General features: G+C 46.5%; 1 protein-coding gene across 2 annotated transcripts in view; it reads left to right on the top strand.

Moving 5' to 3' along the window:
* Nucleotides 1-12,992, top strand: part of SERPINI2 (serpin family I member 2) — a 51,967-nt gene extending 38,975 nt beyond the window's left edge. For both annotated transcript variants that reach the window (XM_081862624.1, XM_081862623.1), the window contains exons 8-9: nt 5,375-5,464; nt 12,813-12,992. In XM_081862624.1, coding sequence (XP_081718750.1) covers nt 5,375-5,464; nt 12,813-12,889 — 167 coding nt within the window. In that variant the 3' untranslated portion in view covers nt 12,890-12,992. The remainder of the gene's footprint in view (nt 1-5,374; nt 5,465-12,812) is intronic.
* The last annotated feature ends 6,378 nt before the right edge of the window (nt 12,993-19,370 follow it).

The following is a 19,370-nucleotide window of genomic DNA, read 5'->3' as shown; positions in this document are numbered from 1 at the left end:
TCCAGAACATGCACTCAGAAAACTGGGTCTTCCCAATAGGACGCCTGGTGCAAACTAATGACTTCCTAAAAATCACTGCAACCCCCCCTCCCCGCCCACAAGGCCTGGGTTGCTGTGCGTAAGAGAAACCTGGTGGACAAGCAGCGGCAAGAACAGGCCCATCTGCTTCATTCAACCAAGTCTCTGTTACACATGCCAGGTCAAATCCTCCATCCATGATCAGGTCATGGATGGCAGTGGTCTTATGAATCATTGACCTGGCATTGCACAGCAGCACCTTCAGGTCATGTGGGTATCCCTTGCTGATTCTAGTATCCATCTGGTCAGGACCAGACCTGGAGGCAGGGATAGTCCTCAGACAACGACTAAACCTGCCTTCTCTGTAATGACATGGTCTGGTCTTAGCGTAACTCCTCCTCCTACCCGAGATCACTGAGATCGGTTGTCCCAACGCATCCCCCCCTGTGGAACATGCCGCAGCCATTTTGTTGGCTGGGACCCACTCCCCGGCAGCCCTGACCCCTCCCCTTAAAAACAAAATAAGGCATTAAAACAATGAAAACAAAACAAAAAAGAAACCCCAAAAAACAATACAAATAAAAAACTGTAAAAATTACAATCCATCAAAATCAAACAAATTCCCAACTAAACATCCATCCCACCCCCACCCCACCCCTGCATATACAATAATAATAATGACAATAATAATAATAATAAAGAAATAAAAAGGAAAAGGAAAATTTTAAAACATTTTAAAAAGAACTCTGCACCCCTCCGGATCCCCCTGGGCCGCAGCAGCAGTGACAGCAATCGTCCCTGTGAGGCCTGTCAGGCCCCGTCCCGGGCCAGATGGTGAGTGGCAGGAGGAGCAGGGCCCTCAGACACCCAACAGGAGAGTCCTCCTGGGCAGCAGAGCACAGCAGTCCTTATGGGCCTGTCAGGCCCCGCCCCGGGCCAGATGGTGAGTGGCAGGAGGAGCAGGGCCCTCAGACACCCAACAGGAGAGTCCTCCTGGGCAGCAGAGCACAGCAGTCCTTATGGGCCTTCAGGCCCCGCCCCAGGCCAGATGGTGAGTGGCAGGAGGAGCAGGGCCCTCAGACACCCAACAGGAGAGTCCTCCTGGGCAGCAGAGCACAGCAGTCCTTATGGGCCTTCAGGCCCCGCCCCGGGCCAGATGGTGAGTGGCAGGAGGAGCAGGGCCCTCAGACACCCAACAGGAGAGTCCTCCTGGGCAGCAGAGCACAGCAGTCCTTATGGGCCTTCAGGCCCCGCCCCAGGCCAGATGGTGAGTGGCAGGAGGAGCAGGGCCCTCAGACACCCAACAGGAGAGTCCTCCTGGGCAGCAGAGCACAGCAGTCCTTATGGGCCTTCAGGCCCCGCCCCAGGCCAGATGGTGAGTGGCAGGAGGAGCAGGGCCCTCAGACACCCAACAGGAGAGTCCTCCTGGGCAGCAGAGCACAGCAGTCCTTATGGGCCTTCAGGCCCCGCCCCAGGCCAGATGGTGAGTGGCAGGAGGAGCAGGGCCCTCAGACACCCAACAGGAGAGTCCTCCTGGGCAGCAGAGCACAGCAGTCCTTATGGGCCTTCAGGCCCCGCCCCAGGCCAGATGGTGAGTGGCAGGAGGAGCAGGGCCCTCAGACACCCAACAGGAGAGTCCTCCTGGGCAGCAGAGCACAGCAGTCCTTATGGGCCTGTCAGGCCCCGCCCCGGGCCAGATGGTGAGTGGCAGGAGGAGCAGGGCCCTCAGACACCCAACAGGAGAGTCCTCCTGGGCAGCAGAGCACAGCAGTCCTTATGGGCCTTCAGGCCCCGCCCCAGGCCAGATGGTGAGTGGCAGGAGGAGCAGGGCCCTCAGACACCCAACAGGAGAGTCCTCCTGGGCAGCAGAGCACAGCAGTCCTTATGGGCCTTCAGGCCCCGCCCCAGGCCAGATGGTGAGTGGCAGGAGGAGCAGGGCCCTCAGACACCCAACAGGAGAGTCCTCCTGGGCAGCAGAGCACAGCAGTCCTTATGGGCCTTCAGGCCCCGCCCCAGGCCAGATGGTGAGTGGCAGGAGGAGCAGGGCCCTCAGACACCCAACAGGAGAGTCCTCCTGGGCAGCAGAGCACAGCAGTCCTTATGGGCCTTCAGGCCCCGCCCCAGGCCAGATGGTGAGTGGCAGGAGGAGCAGGGCCCTCAGACACCCAACAGGAGAGTCCTCCTGGGCAGCAGAGCACAGCAGTCCTTATGGGCCTGTCAGGCCCCGCCCCGGGCCAGATGGTGAGTGGCAGGAGGAGCAGGGCCCTCAGACACCCAACAGGAGAGTCCTCCTGGGCAGCAGAGCACAGCAGTCCTTATGGGCCTTCAGGCCCCGCCCCAGGCCAGATGGTGAGTGGCAGGAGGAGCAGGGCCCTCAGACACCCAACAGGAGAGTCCTCCTGGGCAGCAGAGCACAGCAGTCCTTATGGGCCTTCAGGCCCCGCCCCAGGCCAGATGGTGAGTGGCAGGAGGAGCAGGGCCCTCAGACACCCAACAGGAGAGTCCTCCTGGGCAGCAGAGCACAGCAGTCCTTATGGGCCTTCAGGCAATTGGATGGTATTATGCATTCATTTAAGCATTTTGGAAAACTGTTTCCCACACACTTTGGCTGTTTGCCTTTCAAGTACCTGCCACTTCAAAAAACATTCCTTTTTATCCATCACTCAGCAGCTGATTCCACCCCAACCCCCATGCTTTCAGTAGAGGGGCAGAATATGCTAGAAGTGCAGGCAATCAGGAATTATGGCTGCGATGAGCTAGTGTAAAGGAATCCCAACCAGGTATTGGCATATATGTACAGCTGATAGAACTCTTATTCTTGAAAAGCATCCTTTGTTTGACTGACCAAGCCATATTAAACCAGTCTTCCCCAACCTGCTGCCATGTAGATGTTGTTTGACTATTGCTCTGCTTTCCAGTGGGGCTGAGAAATGGGGTTTTGTCGTCTGGGCAGCCCAGCACCTCCATACACACTGCTCAGGATTGCACCCTGGGGAGGTCACTTTGATGCTGCTAATGCAGCAGTTTGACTTCACCCCTGGAGGCAAACTCCATCAGACAGATGGATGGCAACAATATCTCTTCCCATCATCTTTGACCACTGGGCATCCTAGCTAGGAATGATGGGAACTGTAATCCAACATCATTTGGAAACCCAAAGTTGAGAAAGGCTGCTTTAGGCTCTCTTTTCCTTTCTGGACAGCTCACGTTTTATAAGAAATGACGCATGTTTCGGGAATTATCCTTATCTATAAAATACAGAGCCCTAGCACCGTAAAATTCTATGGGACACATAAAAAATCATAGCCCTCCCTAAATTATCACTTGGGTTTGTAAGTCCATGACTTAAGCCCTATATTTCTCATTTGTTCTCTGGTGCTTAAGGGCAAAATCATGACTCTCTCTATTGATTAGCTACAAAGCCTTGATTTGCTCTTTGATTCCAACGCTTCCCTTGTTCTTGTATGGGCCACGTCACTGCTTCTGAAAAAACCAACACAGCAGGTACCCACCCCTTCCTTCGTGATCTCTTGCCTACAAGTCCAGGTCATGCTCCCAGACTACTGCAGGGATATTTCTTCTCTCTGGCCTCTGCTTGCTGTGCCTCTCATCTCTAACCAGAACACCACTGCCATTCACTTTTCATCGCCCTGATATGTGGCTCTTCAAATCCCTACTTTGATTCCTACCACTTCTAGCACAAAATTCCATTGTAAGACTAGGGATGGTTGAAACTGTCAATTTGGATTTCTTTTCATTTTTCATTTTTCTATTGTTCAAGTCTTCACATTTCTGCATCACTTTGCTTTTTTATATATAAAAATTCTCATCCCTATTTTAGTGTGAATCTCTCCTAATATAAACATTTTGTATGCAATTTTCTCAAATAGGCACATTTTTTTTTTACAAGTAGTTTCCCCTAATACAATGCATATTTGTATTTTATTTTCACTAATATGTGCATGTTGAGAGCCAGTGTGGTGTAGTGGTTAAGAGCGGTAGATTCGTAATCTGGGGGACCGGGTTCGTGTCTCCGCTCCTCCACATGCAGCTGCTGGGTGACCTTGGGCCAGTCACACTTCTCTGAAGTCTCTCAGCCTCACTCACCTCACAGAGTGTTTGTTGTGGGGGAGGAAGGGAAAGGAGCTTGTTAGCTGCTTTGAGACTCCTTAAGGGGAGTGAAAGGCAGGATATCAAGTCCAAACTCCTCCTCCTCCTCCTCCTCCTCCTCCTCCTCCTCCTCCTCCTCCTCCTCCTCCTCCTCTTCTTCTTCTTCTCCTCCTCCTCCTCCTCCTCCTCCTCCTCCTCCTCCTCCTCCCCCTCCCCACTGCTTGACTGGAGACTTTTCATTCCAAAATTCAGAGAAGTGCAAATTTCACAGGATGGTTCAGTTTCAGAGTTGTCCCTGCCAATAGATGTTAAGTTGGCTGGGAATTGATGTGTGTGAGAGAAAGAGAGAGGAAGAAAAACACTTCTAGGTTGTGGCACCTGGTCCATGGAACAGAATCCCAAGACTATTCTACCTGGCTCCTTCTTTGCTTGCTTTAAAGCATACAGCAAGCCCACAATTTACACACATTTAATTTGTGGGCATTCAGCTTTATGTGCCTGACAAAAACATAAAAATGAATAAAAAAGGGGGGCAGGCATCTGGGAAAAAGGACTATGTTTTTAGCTTTAGGAGTGATCACTGGGACTTAACCCATGTTTTATGTCAGCATGTTCCTTGGTGCTGTGGTCTAAACCACTGAGCTTCTTGGGCTTGCTGATCAGAAGGTCGGCGGTTTGAATCCATGCAATGGGGTGAGCTCCCGTTGCTCTGTCCCAGCTCCTGCCAACCTAGCAGTTTGAAAGCATGCCAGTGCAAGTAGACAAATAGGTACAGCTGTGGTGGGAAGGTAAACGGCATTTCCGTGCGCTCTGGCTTCCGCCACAGTATTCCGTTGTGCCAGAAGCAGTTAAGTCATGCTGGCCACATGACCCAGAAAGCTGACTGTGGACAAATGCCGGCTCCCTCAATCTGAAAGCGAGATGAGTGCCGCACCCCATAGTCACCTTTGACTGGACTTAAGCATCTAAGGGTCCTTTATCTTTTACCTTGTTCCTTGTTGGAATTTAGGGCTACTATTTCAGTTTTGCTATACGTTACCGCTGTTATTTTTGGATTGTATATATTTTAGGATGCAATCCTTTACCCACTGGCAGAGTAAGCACAGCTGAACTCAAAAGGACTTACTTCTGAGTAGCTATGACAGAGCTAATAATTTAGGTTGTTACTGTATCTTTTCATTTGAAAAACACTTCCTTTTGTCTGAACCTTGTGCTTGTTTTTGCCTTTGTAAAAAATATACTGTAGGCATGCATTTGACAGCAATCATGAGCCTGTCCCACAAGCAGGTTGTGGCAAACCGACCATTCCTCTTTATCCTGAGACATAACTCGACAGGTAAATGGATAAGCAATGTATTTATTGTTACATTTGATTCAATGTATTGTTGATTATTAGAGGGTTGGTTGGTAAGGGTTTGGAAGTTAAAGACCATTGTCCTAAACCACTTCTCAGCAGGTGAAGACATTAGCTTTTTCCAGACCTTCTCCTCTGATATGATTACCATTGTGTGAGGGGGGAGAATGGGTCTGCAGCCCGTCTCTGTATGCCTATCAGTGTGTGTGTGTGTGTGTGTGTGTGTGTGTGTGTGTGTGTAGTTCTGTCTGTCTGTCTGAACTGTGCTCTTGTGTTCAGGTTCTGATTTCAGGTTTCATCTGTGAGAACAGGACTCAGGATTAGATAGGCCATAGCTCTTATTATGCTCATGTGGACTCCTCACAGAATTTAGAGCCCTGATTATGTCTGTTGGGTTCTGTTGTGGTGGTAGAAACTGGATTGGTTTAGGTGACCAATGAATTTTCTGACCCTCCTGATTTTCTTATGAGTTTTGTTTGTTTGTTTCCATTCCCAGCTGGAGAGAGGAGTTTAATTGGCAGTGCCAGTGTGGAACTATGGTTAAGTCACCTCAGAGCTGTTTCACACATTATGAAGCCACAAACCAGGCGACTCACTGAATATACACTTGATAGGAAGCTGCAGCCAGCAAATCCTAGCTCCTTGACCTTTATGATACACATTTTAGAGGCATTCATCTTTTACAGGTTTAGGCTTTTGAAGAAGGTTTGAAGAGTCCCTCAGTAAGGGAGTTAGCCCAGACCCTAGGGCAAAGGCATCACCAATATGGCACTGGCAACTATAGGTGCACATGTGCCCTTGGACCCACAGAATCCCATCCTGTCCTCAAGATGAAGTTTTGCAGTGTGTTCTGGGTGGCTGGGTATGTGTGCAATACCCAAAGAAGTTCCCCCTAAATTGCAAATGTCCCCACAGGCCCAACAAGATTGGCAACTCTTTCCACAGAATCAACTACTCCAGGCAATCCTGTCATAGAAGTTACAGGAAGTAAGGAGGAATAGGCTGTTAAGCCACTACAATATCTATTACTGTTTCTTGTAAAAGCTGTAGAAATGCACATTACTATTTTATGATCTTGGCTAAAACCAAACTGTCTAAATTTACCTGCTGCTTTAAATTGAGGATTAGGAAATGGGGCAGCTCGTTTTCAGGAAATAACAATGGCTGAATGCAAAAGAGAAATCAGTGTTATTTTAAGCAATTACACAATCAGTACTTTTGTCCCCGGACCCCACTGTAACTAAGCCTAAGTAGGAGCCACTGAAATAATTGTATTTTTTCCCTCCTTTTCACCCCTCCCATAATTTCATTTCCTTCCCTCTCCTCTGCTGTTTTCCCTATTGTGCATTTTTTAGATTGCAAACCACTTGGGGCAGAGACTTGTTCTCTCATTCTTTGAAATCTGTCACAAACACTGATATATAAATGATGATAATAAATAATAGTAATTTCTAAAAACTACTGTCTGATGTGACATGATTTCACATCCAGCCTGGGACCAACATTATCTGACTCCATTTAAGGGCTGGCTGCAGGTGGTGGTGGGGTTTGCCGGGTGGTGGGGGCTTGTAAAAACTGCCCATTCGTGGGTCAGTTGCTACATCAGGGATGGGCAGCCTGCCCTCTACATTGCTGGACTAAAAATCCCACCATCTCTTGCCACTGGCATGTGCTGATGGGAACTGGAGTCCAACAACACTTGGAGTCCAACAACACTCCCCACCCCTGCCCTATATCACCCCCCCCAAACAGAAGCTGTGGGTCTCTAAACAGACCCTCAGCCAGACAGCTGCCATGGGAACATTATCCATAGGAAAATATAGGGAAGAAAATCCATTCTTTATTGGCTCCATAACATTTAACAACCTGTTCTTAAGTAAGGTGTGAGGGTTTGGGGGATTTGCATTACTGTTTTATGCTCCCTGCTGAAATCAAACTGTCTCAAAGTAACCCGCTGCTTTAAATTGAGGATTAGGATGAGTGGCAGCTCATTTTCAGGAAATAATAGTGACTGCAATAAAGAAGGGAAATTACTGTTATTTTTAGCAATTACACAATCAGTATTTTTTTTTGTTACGGCAACTTTCGTATTGAATTACTGATAATTTGTCATCGCGATGGCAGACAGGCTTTATCAAAGCTCGTGGTAACCTTGCCGCAACAGAATTAGAGCCTTGGGAATCACGGTGGTGTCTAAACTCTAATTTGGCATGTAAAAATGAAACGTATTTAAAATTGTTGCCTCCAAATGGTGGCGAGAGCAAGATAGCCTCACCGGCAAAAGAAGCATTTTAGCTTGACGTCCGAGAGTAACCTTCCTGTGAGGTACCAATCAATCTATCTATACCCTACCATTCCTCCAAGGGGTTCAAGGTAGCGTAAATGCCCCTCCCCCTTCCCATTTTATCCTCACAACAACCCTGTGAGGGTGCTTATGGGCTAAGAAGCAGTGACTGGACCAATGTCAGCCAGTGAGCTTCCTGGCCAATCAGGGATTAGGTCTCCCAGGTCTGAGGCTCTAACCACTACACCGCACTTCCAACCTCCAGGTGTCTTTTTGAGAGGGAGGGGCTTTGTGCAAGTTGCCCATAGTGGGCCTTCCCTCTGAGTGTGTTCCCCTCCTCTTTGTCCCTTCTGCCCATTTGCTTGCCTTCGTCCTCTGCTCTCAGTCCATAACAGCTGAACTTGAGGCAACTGGAAGATGCGTCTCGATATATATATTTTTGCTCTTGTTGCTGCTTGCATGCTGAGAGAGGGCACATCAACAAGCAGCGAAGGATCTGGGCTAGCAATCCTTGACACCAGCCCTGCTCCTTCTGAGGACTTTTAATCTGTAAGCAGACTGTCTTTTTAAGGTTTAAAAGACCCAAGGGGCAGGTTGAGCCAGCAAACATTTGGCATGACCAAAGTGGCTTTGCAAAGTCTCTGTGGCTCAAGGATTGGTGAGTCCATATGTGGGAAGACCTGATATTCCTGCAGCCAGGGTGTGCCCAGCTTGAGGAGATAGATTACAGCAATCAAGTACTGTACACATTTTGTGAAACAAAACAAAACAATAAATAGAATTGCATAGATCTGAACAACAACAAAAAGAGATGGAAAATTGAAATATACTCAGAGTCGCAAAGTGATTTCATGCTCTTTATTCAGCTCATAGTGGTGAGGAGGAATGAATGAATGTCCCCTCAAAGTATCTGCTTTATATACATTATTTACACAATGTGCTGCATATGATTGGCTAATTCCAGAATTCTACTGTAAGCCAATCAGGTTGTGGATTCACTTCAATCTGGAGCATGATTGGGTGGTTCCTGCCAAGCAATCATACTGCTGCATTGTTCTAGGACCAATCAGACTGCTGCATTCTGAATCCTATTGTTCTAGGACCAATCAGACTGCTGCCTTTTGGATCCTATTGTTCTAGGACCAATCAGACTGCTGCAGTTTGGATCCTATTCGACTCAGTACATAACAAAAATAAAATAAAGTGAGTCAAAAACGATCTGCTGTGAAAGGCATGGGTTGGTAGGGGTCCTGGTCCTTTAATGCTAGGAGCAAACTCAAGTCTCCCTTGGCAACTGCTTCCAATAATAAACGCAAATACTTCTAGGTCTGTCTTGCGCAAAACTCCCCAGGGTATTTTATTTTTTTGGACAGCTCTGAGTTGCCCCACAAATAGAACACTGGCAGCAGCCAGGAGAGGAAAGGAGAGGAGAGTCGAGCTGAAAAAAAAAGATGAAAAGCGTTGTGTGTTTTATACAACTTGTGATACTGCAAACTGTTTTCACATGCACATTGTGCGCAGAGAGGACACCGAATCTAATGAGGGGAAAGGGCCACAGGAGGGACTCAAAGCTGCATTCTGTTTGTAGGATAAATACCTTAATTGTCTTACTTGCATATATCTCCTAAGAGAATTCTAGGGATCTTAAGAGGTAATAATAATAATAATAATAATAATAATAATTTTTATTTATACCCCGCCTTCCCCAGCCAATGCCGGGCTCAGGGCAGCTAACCAGCAATAATAAAAACAAATTGAATGAATATAGCTTAAAAAACAAGATTAAAATACAACATTAAAATATTGAAACATTAAAATATTAAAATACAGCCTCATCACAGGAGGAGAAGGAAAAAGAAAGAGGGGGAGGGAATAAAATTGGCTCCAAGCAAAGGCCAAGCGGAACAACTCTGTCTTACAAGCCCTGCGGAAAGAAATCAGATCCTGCAGGGCCCTGGTCTCATGAGGCAGAGCGTTGCACCAGGCCGGAGCCAATGTTGAAAAGGCCCTGGTAAGACCTTAGCTTCCTTCAGACTCTGCTTGCATTATTTGGGTTAACCTGAGGCTGAAGTGAACTGAAAAGGAAGAGGCAGAGCCCCTGAATAAATCAGGAGTAAAACCATTATTGCAGCCTAGTCATTGGCACAGGATAGAAATGCATTTTTAAAAAACAATGCACAATAATATTTTTTTAAAAAATAAATATATAAATTCTAGTGTTGACTATACTCCCCAAAGATGTCACCTTTGTCAGGTATGCCAAAACATTTCTTTGACATGTGCTGAGGAAACATTGCAGAAGGATTAAAATGGAAAATAGCTTCATTATCTTACACCGCAATCCCACACTCAGCTGTAAGTTCTGTTTAACTCTAAAAGGACTTGCTCCCAAGTAACTGCACATAGGATCACAATCTTTTGGGCGAAGGCTGAAAAGACCGTAAAGCATGATCACGTCTTGCTTGTGCAATTCCAACCTTGCATGGTTGAAAGTTAATTGGTTGAAATCCCGCAAATTAATTGCACACAAGGTGGAGAGCTTAAAAGCTTCTTCTGTGCCAGTGACACACACCTTAGTTACACTCTGTTTGGATTACAGTAGATCAGAATTGTTGTAATTGGATCAATCAAGATCAGGGAAGCAGGAAGAAATAAAAACTGTGTACCCTGAAATTCAACACATGGGAAGTCACTCAAAATTGCTTAATTTGGTATTTGAGTAATTGGCCTTCTAACTGTATTGTAATTTGGTATTGTGATACCATTTTTTTTTATTGGCTTTTGGCTTTTATTGGATTATGGTAATTGAAAATGAATAAAAATATTATATGGATTACAGTAATGCACTCTGCATGGGACGCGGGTGGCGCTGTGGGTAAAACCTCAGCGCCTAGGACTTGCAAATAGCATGGTCGGCGGTTCGAATCCCCGCGGCGGGGTGCGCTCCCATTGCTCGGTCCCAGCGCCTGCCAACCTAGCAGTTCGAAAGCACCCCCGGGTGCAAGTAGAAAAATAGGAACTGCTTACTAGCGGGAAGGTAAACGGCGTTTCCGTGTGCAGCTCTGGCTCGCCAGAGCAGCTTCGTCACGCTGGCCACGTGACCCGGAAGTGTCTGCGGACAGCGCTGGCTCCCGGCCTATAGAGTGAGATGAGCGCACAACCCCAAAGTCTGTCAAGACTGGCCCGTACGGGCAGGGGTGCCTTTACCTTTACTTTAATGCACTCTGCATGGATCTGCCTTTGAAAAGTGCTCAGAAACTTCGACCTGCTCAAAGAGCTGTAGCCAGAGTGTTGATCGGAACTGGTCATAGGGAGCAAACGACTGTCATGCTACAACAGCTCCACTAGCTACCGGTCTGTTTCTGAGTACAATTCAAGGCACAGCTTAGGTCCAAGCTATCTAGACCTCTCTCCCTGGGGAAACTAGACTGGCTCCCTCCTTGTCCTTCTGCTGGCAGGTGAAGACTTTCTTGTTCCAACAGGCCTTTGGGAATTGACTGCTTTTAATCAAAGGGCTGGTGCCATGCTGTTGTTATTCTAATTATCTGTACGTTTTAAATAGATGTTATATATGTTATATATTTTTAATTCCATCAATGTTTAATTATATTTTAATGACTGATTTTTCTGTTTTTAGCGGTTCTTGTTTTTATCTGTAAGCCACCTTGAATCCCACCAGGGAAGGAGGTGGGGTGTAAATAAATATATATTGATAATAATTATAAGGCAGGCACCACCAGGCAAACAACTATCCCTCAGTCTCAGCCCTTCCACCTGTGACAAACCAATAACAATTCAGGGCTGTTGCGGTGACCATGGGTTGTGTCCAGTGCTACACTTACTCAGAGTAGAGCCATTGAAGTCAATAGACATATGGCCAACTTAGGTCCATTCATTTTAGTGCAGCTACTCTGAGGAAAACTTAGTTGGATAAAACCCAATGAACATGCAGTGCTTGGAGCAAAGCTGTCAACTTACAGAAAGCCCAGCCAGCAGCCAAACAAAGCCTCAAGCGGTGGTTCCCACAGCGCAGCAACCTGGCAAAGGGGATGCAGCAAGGAAAACCACTGTAACCTCTCCACTGGAAAGCGCTGAGCAATGGCGAGTCCCCAGGCAATGCGGCCAATTTGATCAGCACAAGGCATGCAACCTCCACCCCCCAGTCGTTCTTAGACTCCTTATTGGGTGAGCAACGCAGCCAAGCAACACAGTTGGAGCCTCCCTCCTCCCTGGCCAGCAGGGAGGGAGGGACAGGAGCTGCTTCCTTTGAAACCTGGGAAATTTAAGGGACATCATCAATAAGGGACAGCAGCAGGACACGGCGCTGGGATAAGGGACTTTCCCGCCAAATAAGGGACGGTTGACAGCTATGGCTTGGAGCCATTGAGAAAAGTGCAGCATAAATACTCATGACTGATTGTGAGATGCTGTGATTTTTATTTGTTACAAGTGGTTTTGCGTAGTGCCCACATAGGCACTAGAACAGAGGTCAGCAAACTTTTTCAGCAGGGGGCACGTCCACTGTCCCTCAGACCTTGTGGGGGACCTGACTATATTTTGGAAAAAAATAAATGAACGAATTCCTATGCCCCACAAATAACCCAGAGATGCATTTTAAATACAGTGGATGCTCGGGGTGCGAATGTGATCCGTGCGGGATGCACGTACGCAACCTGCAGCGGTGCATCTGCGCATGCGCAAAGTGCGATCCCCGAAACCCGGAAGTAACCCATTCTGGTACTTCCTGGTTTTGGTAGGACTGTAATCCCCCCCCCAAAAAAAAAAACGCAGCCTGAAGCATCTGTAACCCAAGGTATGACCGTAAAAGGACACATTCTACCCTTGTAAAAACACACTGATTCCCGGACTGTCCATAGGCCGGATTTAGAAGGTGATTGGTCCGGATCTGGCCCCCGGGCCTTAGTTTGTCTACCCATGCGCTTGAAGGTCAGGTTGGAGATGTCCAGATAAACATAATGAAAATGAAATTATTGCAATTATTTTGTAGTTCCCATCTGAATAACTTTTTCTCTGCCTTCCACTCAGGGTCCATTGTATTTATGGGGAAGCTGGCCAATCCTGACACACAGTCGCAAAAGAGAAGAGACAGAGACTCCCTTTAAAAAGTAATAAGAATCACACTAAGGTCACATGTGCTTTGAGGGGGAGATGGAAGTGTGGTTTCTTTTAATGCTGTTGCCTGCTGAACAGTCTCTCTGCACCTCATATAGCAAGGTTGAATAAACCATTTCTGCATGTACTGTTCGTTTCTAGCTTCTCTGTAAATTATTTTATGTACTTTGAATGCTCTCAAGTACTCCAGGTAATTATAGAAGATTCGTAAAGTGGATATTTGAAAGGAACGATGTGCACTTCAAGAAGCAGCTATATACAAGAGAACGTATTGTTTCTGATCTAAACCATAAAAGGAAAAAGAGAAAAACAATTCTCATGCATTTCTAAGTTCTCATGGAAATTTTCAAATGGCAAGCTTTTCCGTTTTGATTGCACCTTGACAGTTATTGCTTCAGCCTACGTGCTGCTCTGCTTTGCTAGCAAACGGGTATGAAATAAAAACAAAATCCTTCAATCCATTGGCGATGACGAGATAACCAAAAAGGAGATTTTGAAAAAGAATATACTGTTACTATTTCTGCATTTTTTAAAAAAGCCAAGAAAACAAAGTATATGTGGATTTTGAATCCATGCTACAAAACTTTTCTCTGCCTTTTATAACTGCAGGGTCTATTTTCCTTCAGCTTTCTTGGGCTGGGACCATGTTTGAAGAAGCCCTGGAAAATAACTGACACTCAGGCCTGCCTAGCAATACCATGGTTTATCTTGCCAAAGTAAGATTACAAAAGGGTGGGTGATGGGGCTTGGGTGAACATCATGATTTGATTTTTTATACCTGGAGGTTAGCAGAGCATAGACAACAGAAGGCTATCTCTGTCCAGTTGGGCCACCTGCCCAAGCTGATGGAAGACATTCTGCACCACCAATACCGCCTGAGCCTTAAGCGACAGCCATGGATCCTCTAAGCTGCATACCTGCTCCTTCAGAGAGAGTAACCCCATCAAGAGCAGGCAACCTGACATCCATGTGGTCTAGGGAACCACCTAACTCATAGTGTCCCAGTCTTACCTGGATCAAGCCTCAGCTTGTTGGCTCTTGTCCAGTCCACTACAGAGGCAAGACGACAGTCCAGCACATCCACTGCCACACTGGCAGATGTTGCACTTGGGGCAAGCAGTGTTACTCACACCTGTACTAAGAAGGGAAGCAGCAGGTGAAGTACCTGCAGCAACCGTCATCTTTCTTTCCCCAGGATGCTGCTGGATCCCAGAGGTAGAGTAATGTAGACAGCCAGGAGCTTCTCACTACTTCTCAGTCCCTAAACAAGTATATTTTATTTTTTTAAAGGAGATGTTGCTGTTAGCCTGTGGGTCCTAGCATTTCCCCTGCCGTACCAGGTGTTGGCGCTGGGCCTGAGAGCAAAAGATTCTACCTGACTGCCTGCCACTCTCGTACCTTCCCCCCTTTTTTCTCAGCCTAATAACTCTGCAACTGGGTGATTTGGTGCTTTCTCTGACAAGCTGTTGCTTCCTCCTCTCGCACTGAAATACGGCGGTGTCTAATAAATAAGATTTAATTGATTTGACTGATAATTGCATTGCTGCATCATTTACACATTTTATTATTCTAGTCTCAGTGATTTTTTTTTTAAGGACTGCACACATGCTCAACTGATGCACGATGAAGCAGCAGGATCTGAATTCTGCATAAGACACTATCCAGTTTTTAAAGTATGTTTCCCCTTATAGCTGGCCGTTTGTTAACACAGCCAAGTTTGAAGCAGGCATGATCCCAAGCTGTGTACAAATCGCTCTCCAGAGAGCACAGGTCATCACAAGTCCAGGCAGATATGACCTGTTTCTTCTTTGGGTCTGATTTCTTAAAACGCTGTGCTGTGCTACACAGCCTCTTTCATTTTGGCATGGCATGGCAGTATCTAAACTTTCTGAGCAGGCAGCCAAGTTGTGACTATCAGCATTTCCCCCCAAGATAATCTGCTAAACAGTCATCAGCAGCAATAACGTGGACAATGTGATTCTAGCAACAGTGCACTGTCTGCAGTTCTGTGCTCCTCTGTAATGATTTTATGTATACATAAAATCCAAAATTCTTGGGGAACCAAAGTCGTTTCTCTGATATCCGTTGCACTGAATCAGCAGCAGCAGCTGCTAGCAATGTCCATTAACACTTCTTTATATATTAATGTTTAATCATGGAAAGCCTCATTCGCTGGAGGATGCTAATGAGGGAAATTTATTTATAGTATATTCTCTTTATTCAAATATACTCAGGCCTTATGCTGACTGGGTCTGTCCATGGCTATGATATAACAGATAGGAAACTGATTTGATCCTGGAATGTCCCGCTTTTCCTTGTTGTTGTTTAGTCGTTTAGTCGTGTCCGACTCTTCGTGACCCCATGGACCAGAGGACGTACGGCACTCCTGTCTTCCACTGCCTCCTGCAGTTTGGTCAAACTCATGCTGGTAACCTCGAAAACACTATCCAACCATCTCATCCTCTGCCGCCCCCTTCTCCTTGTGCCCTCCATCTTTCCCAACATCAGGGTCTTCTCCAAGGAGTCTTCTCTTCTTATGAGGTGGCCAAAGTACTGGAGCCTCAGCTTCACGATCTGTCCTTTCAGTGAGCACTCAGGGCTGATTTCCTTAAGAATGGATACTACTCAGGCCTTATGCTGACTGGGTCTGTCCATGGCTATGATATAACAGATAGGAAACTGATTTGATCCTGGAATGTCCTGCTTTTCCTTAGGATGTCCCTATTTTCATTGGAGAAATGTTGGAGGGTATGGAGTTATCTGACACCCCCCCAAGCCATTTGGAGGTAGCCCTGTATAGGCAGGTTTTTAAATGTTTAATGTTTTATTATGTTTTTATATATGTTGGAAGCCACCCAAAGTGGCTGGGGCAACCCAGTCAGATGGGCGGGGTATAAATAGTAAAAATATTATCATCGAATAGGACGTCCCTGTTTCCATCGGAGAAATGTTGGAGGGTATGAAACAGAAGTTTGGGAACTATAAGCCACAACTGTACAGTGGTACCTCGGATTAAGAACTTAATTCGTTCTGGAGGTCTGTTCTTAACTTGAAACCGTTCTTAACCTGAAGCACCACTTTAGCTAATGGGGCCTTGCGCTGCCGCCGCGTGATTTCTGTTCTCATCCTGAAACAAAGTTCTTAACCCGAGGTACTATTTCTGGGTCTGTAACCTGAAGCATCTGTAACCTGAGGTACCACTGTACCATACCTTTAAAGGACTGTTGTGCCACTTTAAAGGTCATGGCTTCCAGCAAAGAATCTTGGGAACTGTCGTTTGTTAAGGGTGCTGAGAGTTATTAGGAGACCCCAGCTGCCCTCATAGAGCTGCAATTCCCAGAGTTCCCTGGGAAGTGGGGTTGATTGTTCAACCACTGTGTGAACCACTGCAGTTGCCAGGATTCTTTGAGCGAAGCCATGGTCATTAAAGTGGTATAATGGTGCTTTCAATGTATGGTTGCCCGTTGCCTTGCAGGACATATTCTGGAGAAGAAAAGGCTAAGGAGTAAACCCTACACAAATCTGGAGTGGAGTTCCTTCTGGATGGTGCCTTCTGGCGACTCCTGCAGCCAAGTTGGTGCCAATGTTCCTTTGGACCACATCAGCGAGGCCAAGAGGTTGTTGTCTGGGCAGCCCAGGACCTCCATTCACACTACTCAGGCTGGCACCCCAAATATGTCACTTTGGTGCTAAAAACAACACAGGAGTCAGCAGTTACGACTTATTCGTCTGCAGCCCACAGCAGGTGCCAGGCCTCTCTAGTGGCTTGGCCTTGCCCCCAGAGGCACACTTCATTGCCTTTCAAGACAGACAGATGCCAACATACATGGCGTGGATGCGGCCATAGAGTCCAAATCCCTCTCCAGCCATTCTTAAAAGCTAACCATGGAGAAATACAATGCTGACTGCATTGGTCCCACACCCTTGAACGCTGCCTGCAGAGCTTCTGAGGGAGACTTGTAAGTGGAACTGGGAAACCTGGTAAAAGTGCTTAGAAACCTGCTTGTTTTCCCAAATGCTACATATGTATTAAAAGACAAGACAATCCCAGCTTTACAGGTTCACAATCTCAGAAACATAATACATAACATGTGTTGCCATTGTTCAGGGGATTAACACATAATCTTGACACTTAGTTTTAAAAAAATGGTGTGTGTATATATGTGTGTGTGTGTAGTTTGTTTTTATGGGTGTTTTTAATAGCTTTTTCAGGCTGTTTATTGTGAACTGCTCAGAGGTGTTTTGTTCTAGTAAGCAGTGGGTGGGAAAGAGGAGGTAAGAGAAAAGCAAAGCATAGGAGCAGCTGCCGACCGATGGGGTCAAGTCGTTCTTCCTCTTGCCATGATATTCTTCTTGGCTACCTGTCTGTGGCCCTAGGTCATGCTCTGCTTTGGTGGTGGCGGTGGTAGGGAGAAGATGTGGGAGGAAAAAAGAGCAATTTAACCCTTATATGTCAAACTGTCCTATCTTCATTGGCAACTGGGGAAACCCAGCCAGGTGGGTGAGGTATAATAATAATAATAATAATAATAGGAATGGGGAATGGATTGGGCAGACCACTGAAGTTTGTGGAAGCATGAAAAGACATGAATGAATGAATGGCAGAGAGGGAGTCATCACCTGGGATGAATACTTGGAATGTGAACAGCAAAATCCATTCTTCAAAGAGACGTGTCAGGGAAGGAAGGAATTTCCTGCTCAGCATCTTCTCAGTGGCTACATCCAGACTTTGGGACCTTCCCAGGGAGACTTTCCTAGCTCCCTGTGCCAGCAAGTAAAGACCTTCCTGTTTAGACAGACCTTCAACCTGCTGAGACAAGGTGGGGGATTTCATTGTTGATGTTCCTCATTTGCTTTAATTCACTTGTTTTTTATCTGCTCCTGCTTGGAGCGATCGCCCTACTACTAAGCAGAGGGAGGCTTTGGGGTGCCTCTCCCCCCTTTAATGCTGGACTATCCTGGGCTACAAGGCCACCTCCCTCTCTTTGATTCTGTGATATCTTTGCTCCTCAGAGCAGTCAGAATCTAGTTGTTTGGAGCCTTTGCAATTCTGCTTACATTTTAATAGTCAGGACAGGGTTTTTCACACTGGCAAAGATAAATTCATCACAGTCTGCCTAGTACTTAACAGATGAGTCGGTACAGAGGCAGAAATGTGCTGATCCAGGTTTTCACCCGGCTCTCGGAAGCTATTTTAGCCCCCCGCAAAATTGGAATGTACTTCCTCGCACTCATTAATCATGGCAGCTGAATGTGTAAAGGTCTAAAGTTCAGACCAGCCTTCTGAAGTTTGGTTAGGATGTTCTGTAGGAAATGTGCCCTTGTTTTCCAGATATCTTCTGTTAGCACAAAAAAAACTCCTGTAACATAGAGCTATATATATATATATATATATATATATATATATATATATATTCAAAAGAAGTATGATCTGGTAGTTTCTCTTCTTCCAGTTATTACAGTGAGGCATGGGCATGAGCAGGGGGTGGGCTTCAGAAAATGGGGGATCAAGAGAAGCAGACAAACACAGGAAAAATAGCAAGACTGTACAGTGGTACCTCAGGTTAAAGCCGCTTTAGGTTACAGATGCTTCAGGTTACAGACTCCGCTAACCCAGAAATATTACCTCGGGTTAAGAACTTTGCTTCAGGATGAGAACAGAAATCATGCTGCGGCGGCAGCAGGAGGCCCCATTAGCTAAAGTGGTCTTCAGGTTAAGAACAGTTTCAGGTTAAGAACGGACCTCCAGAACGAATTAAGTTCTTAACCCGAGGTACCACTGTATCCAGAATGGATATGCAGCTTCTGTCTGCATCTGGACACAGTGATGGAGTAATTGGTTTCCAGCGACAGCAGTAAAGGAGCAGAAGGCACTCTTTCCTCAACAGGCAGAAGCTGCAGATCCTCCCGACCTTTTTTTCCTGCCTGTGTCTGTCTTTGTCTCATGGCTCTGTCTCCACCCAATCTCCACTGGTCACCTTTTGCGGAGAGAGATCTGTGCATCTGAGGATTCCTGCGTTGCATGGCGTTGGACTTGGTGGCCCTTGAGCTCCATCCCAACTCTGCAGTTCTATGATTCTACAAGTTCCTCTATTACTGGAGTCGATGGTGAATGCCAATGCCAAGGGGACGCCTAAAATTTAGAGGAGTACTAAAAGTTATTTAAAGTTCAACAACAAACCTGAGAGCCAGTTTGGTGTAGTGGTTAAGAGCGATAGACTGGTAATCTGGTGAACCAGGTTCAATTCTCTGCTCCTCCACATGCAGCTGCTGGGTGACCTTGGGCTAGTCACACTTATCTCAGCCTCACTCACCTCACAGAGTGTTTGTTGTGGGGGAGGAAGGGAAAGGATCATGTTAGCCACTTTGAGACTCCTTCAGGTAGTGATAAAGTGGGATATCAAATCCAAACTCTTCTTCCCTGCCTCCCCCCCATAAAACAGCCCAAGGAGGAAATATGTTCAGTAACCA

This window comes from Podarcis erhardii (genome assembly GCF_964252035.2).
Source record: "Podarcis erhardii genome assembly, chromosome: 5".
NCBI lineage: Eukaryota > Metazoa > Chordata > Lepidosauria > Squamata > Lacertidae > Podarcis > Podarcis erhardii.
Note: the sequence above shows the minus strand (reverse complement) of the source record. Positions and strands in the feature narration are given on the sequence as shown.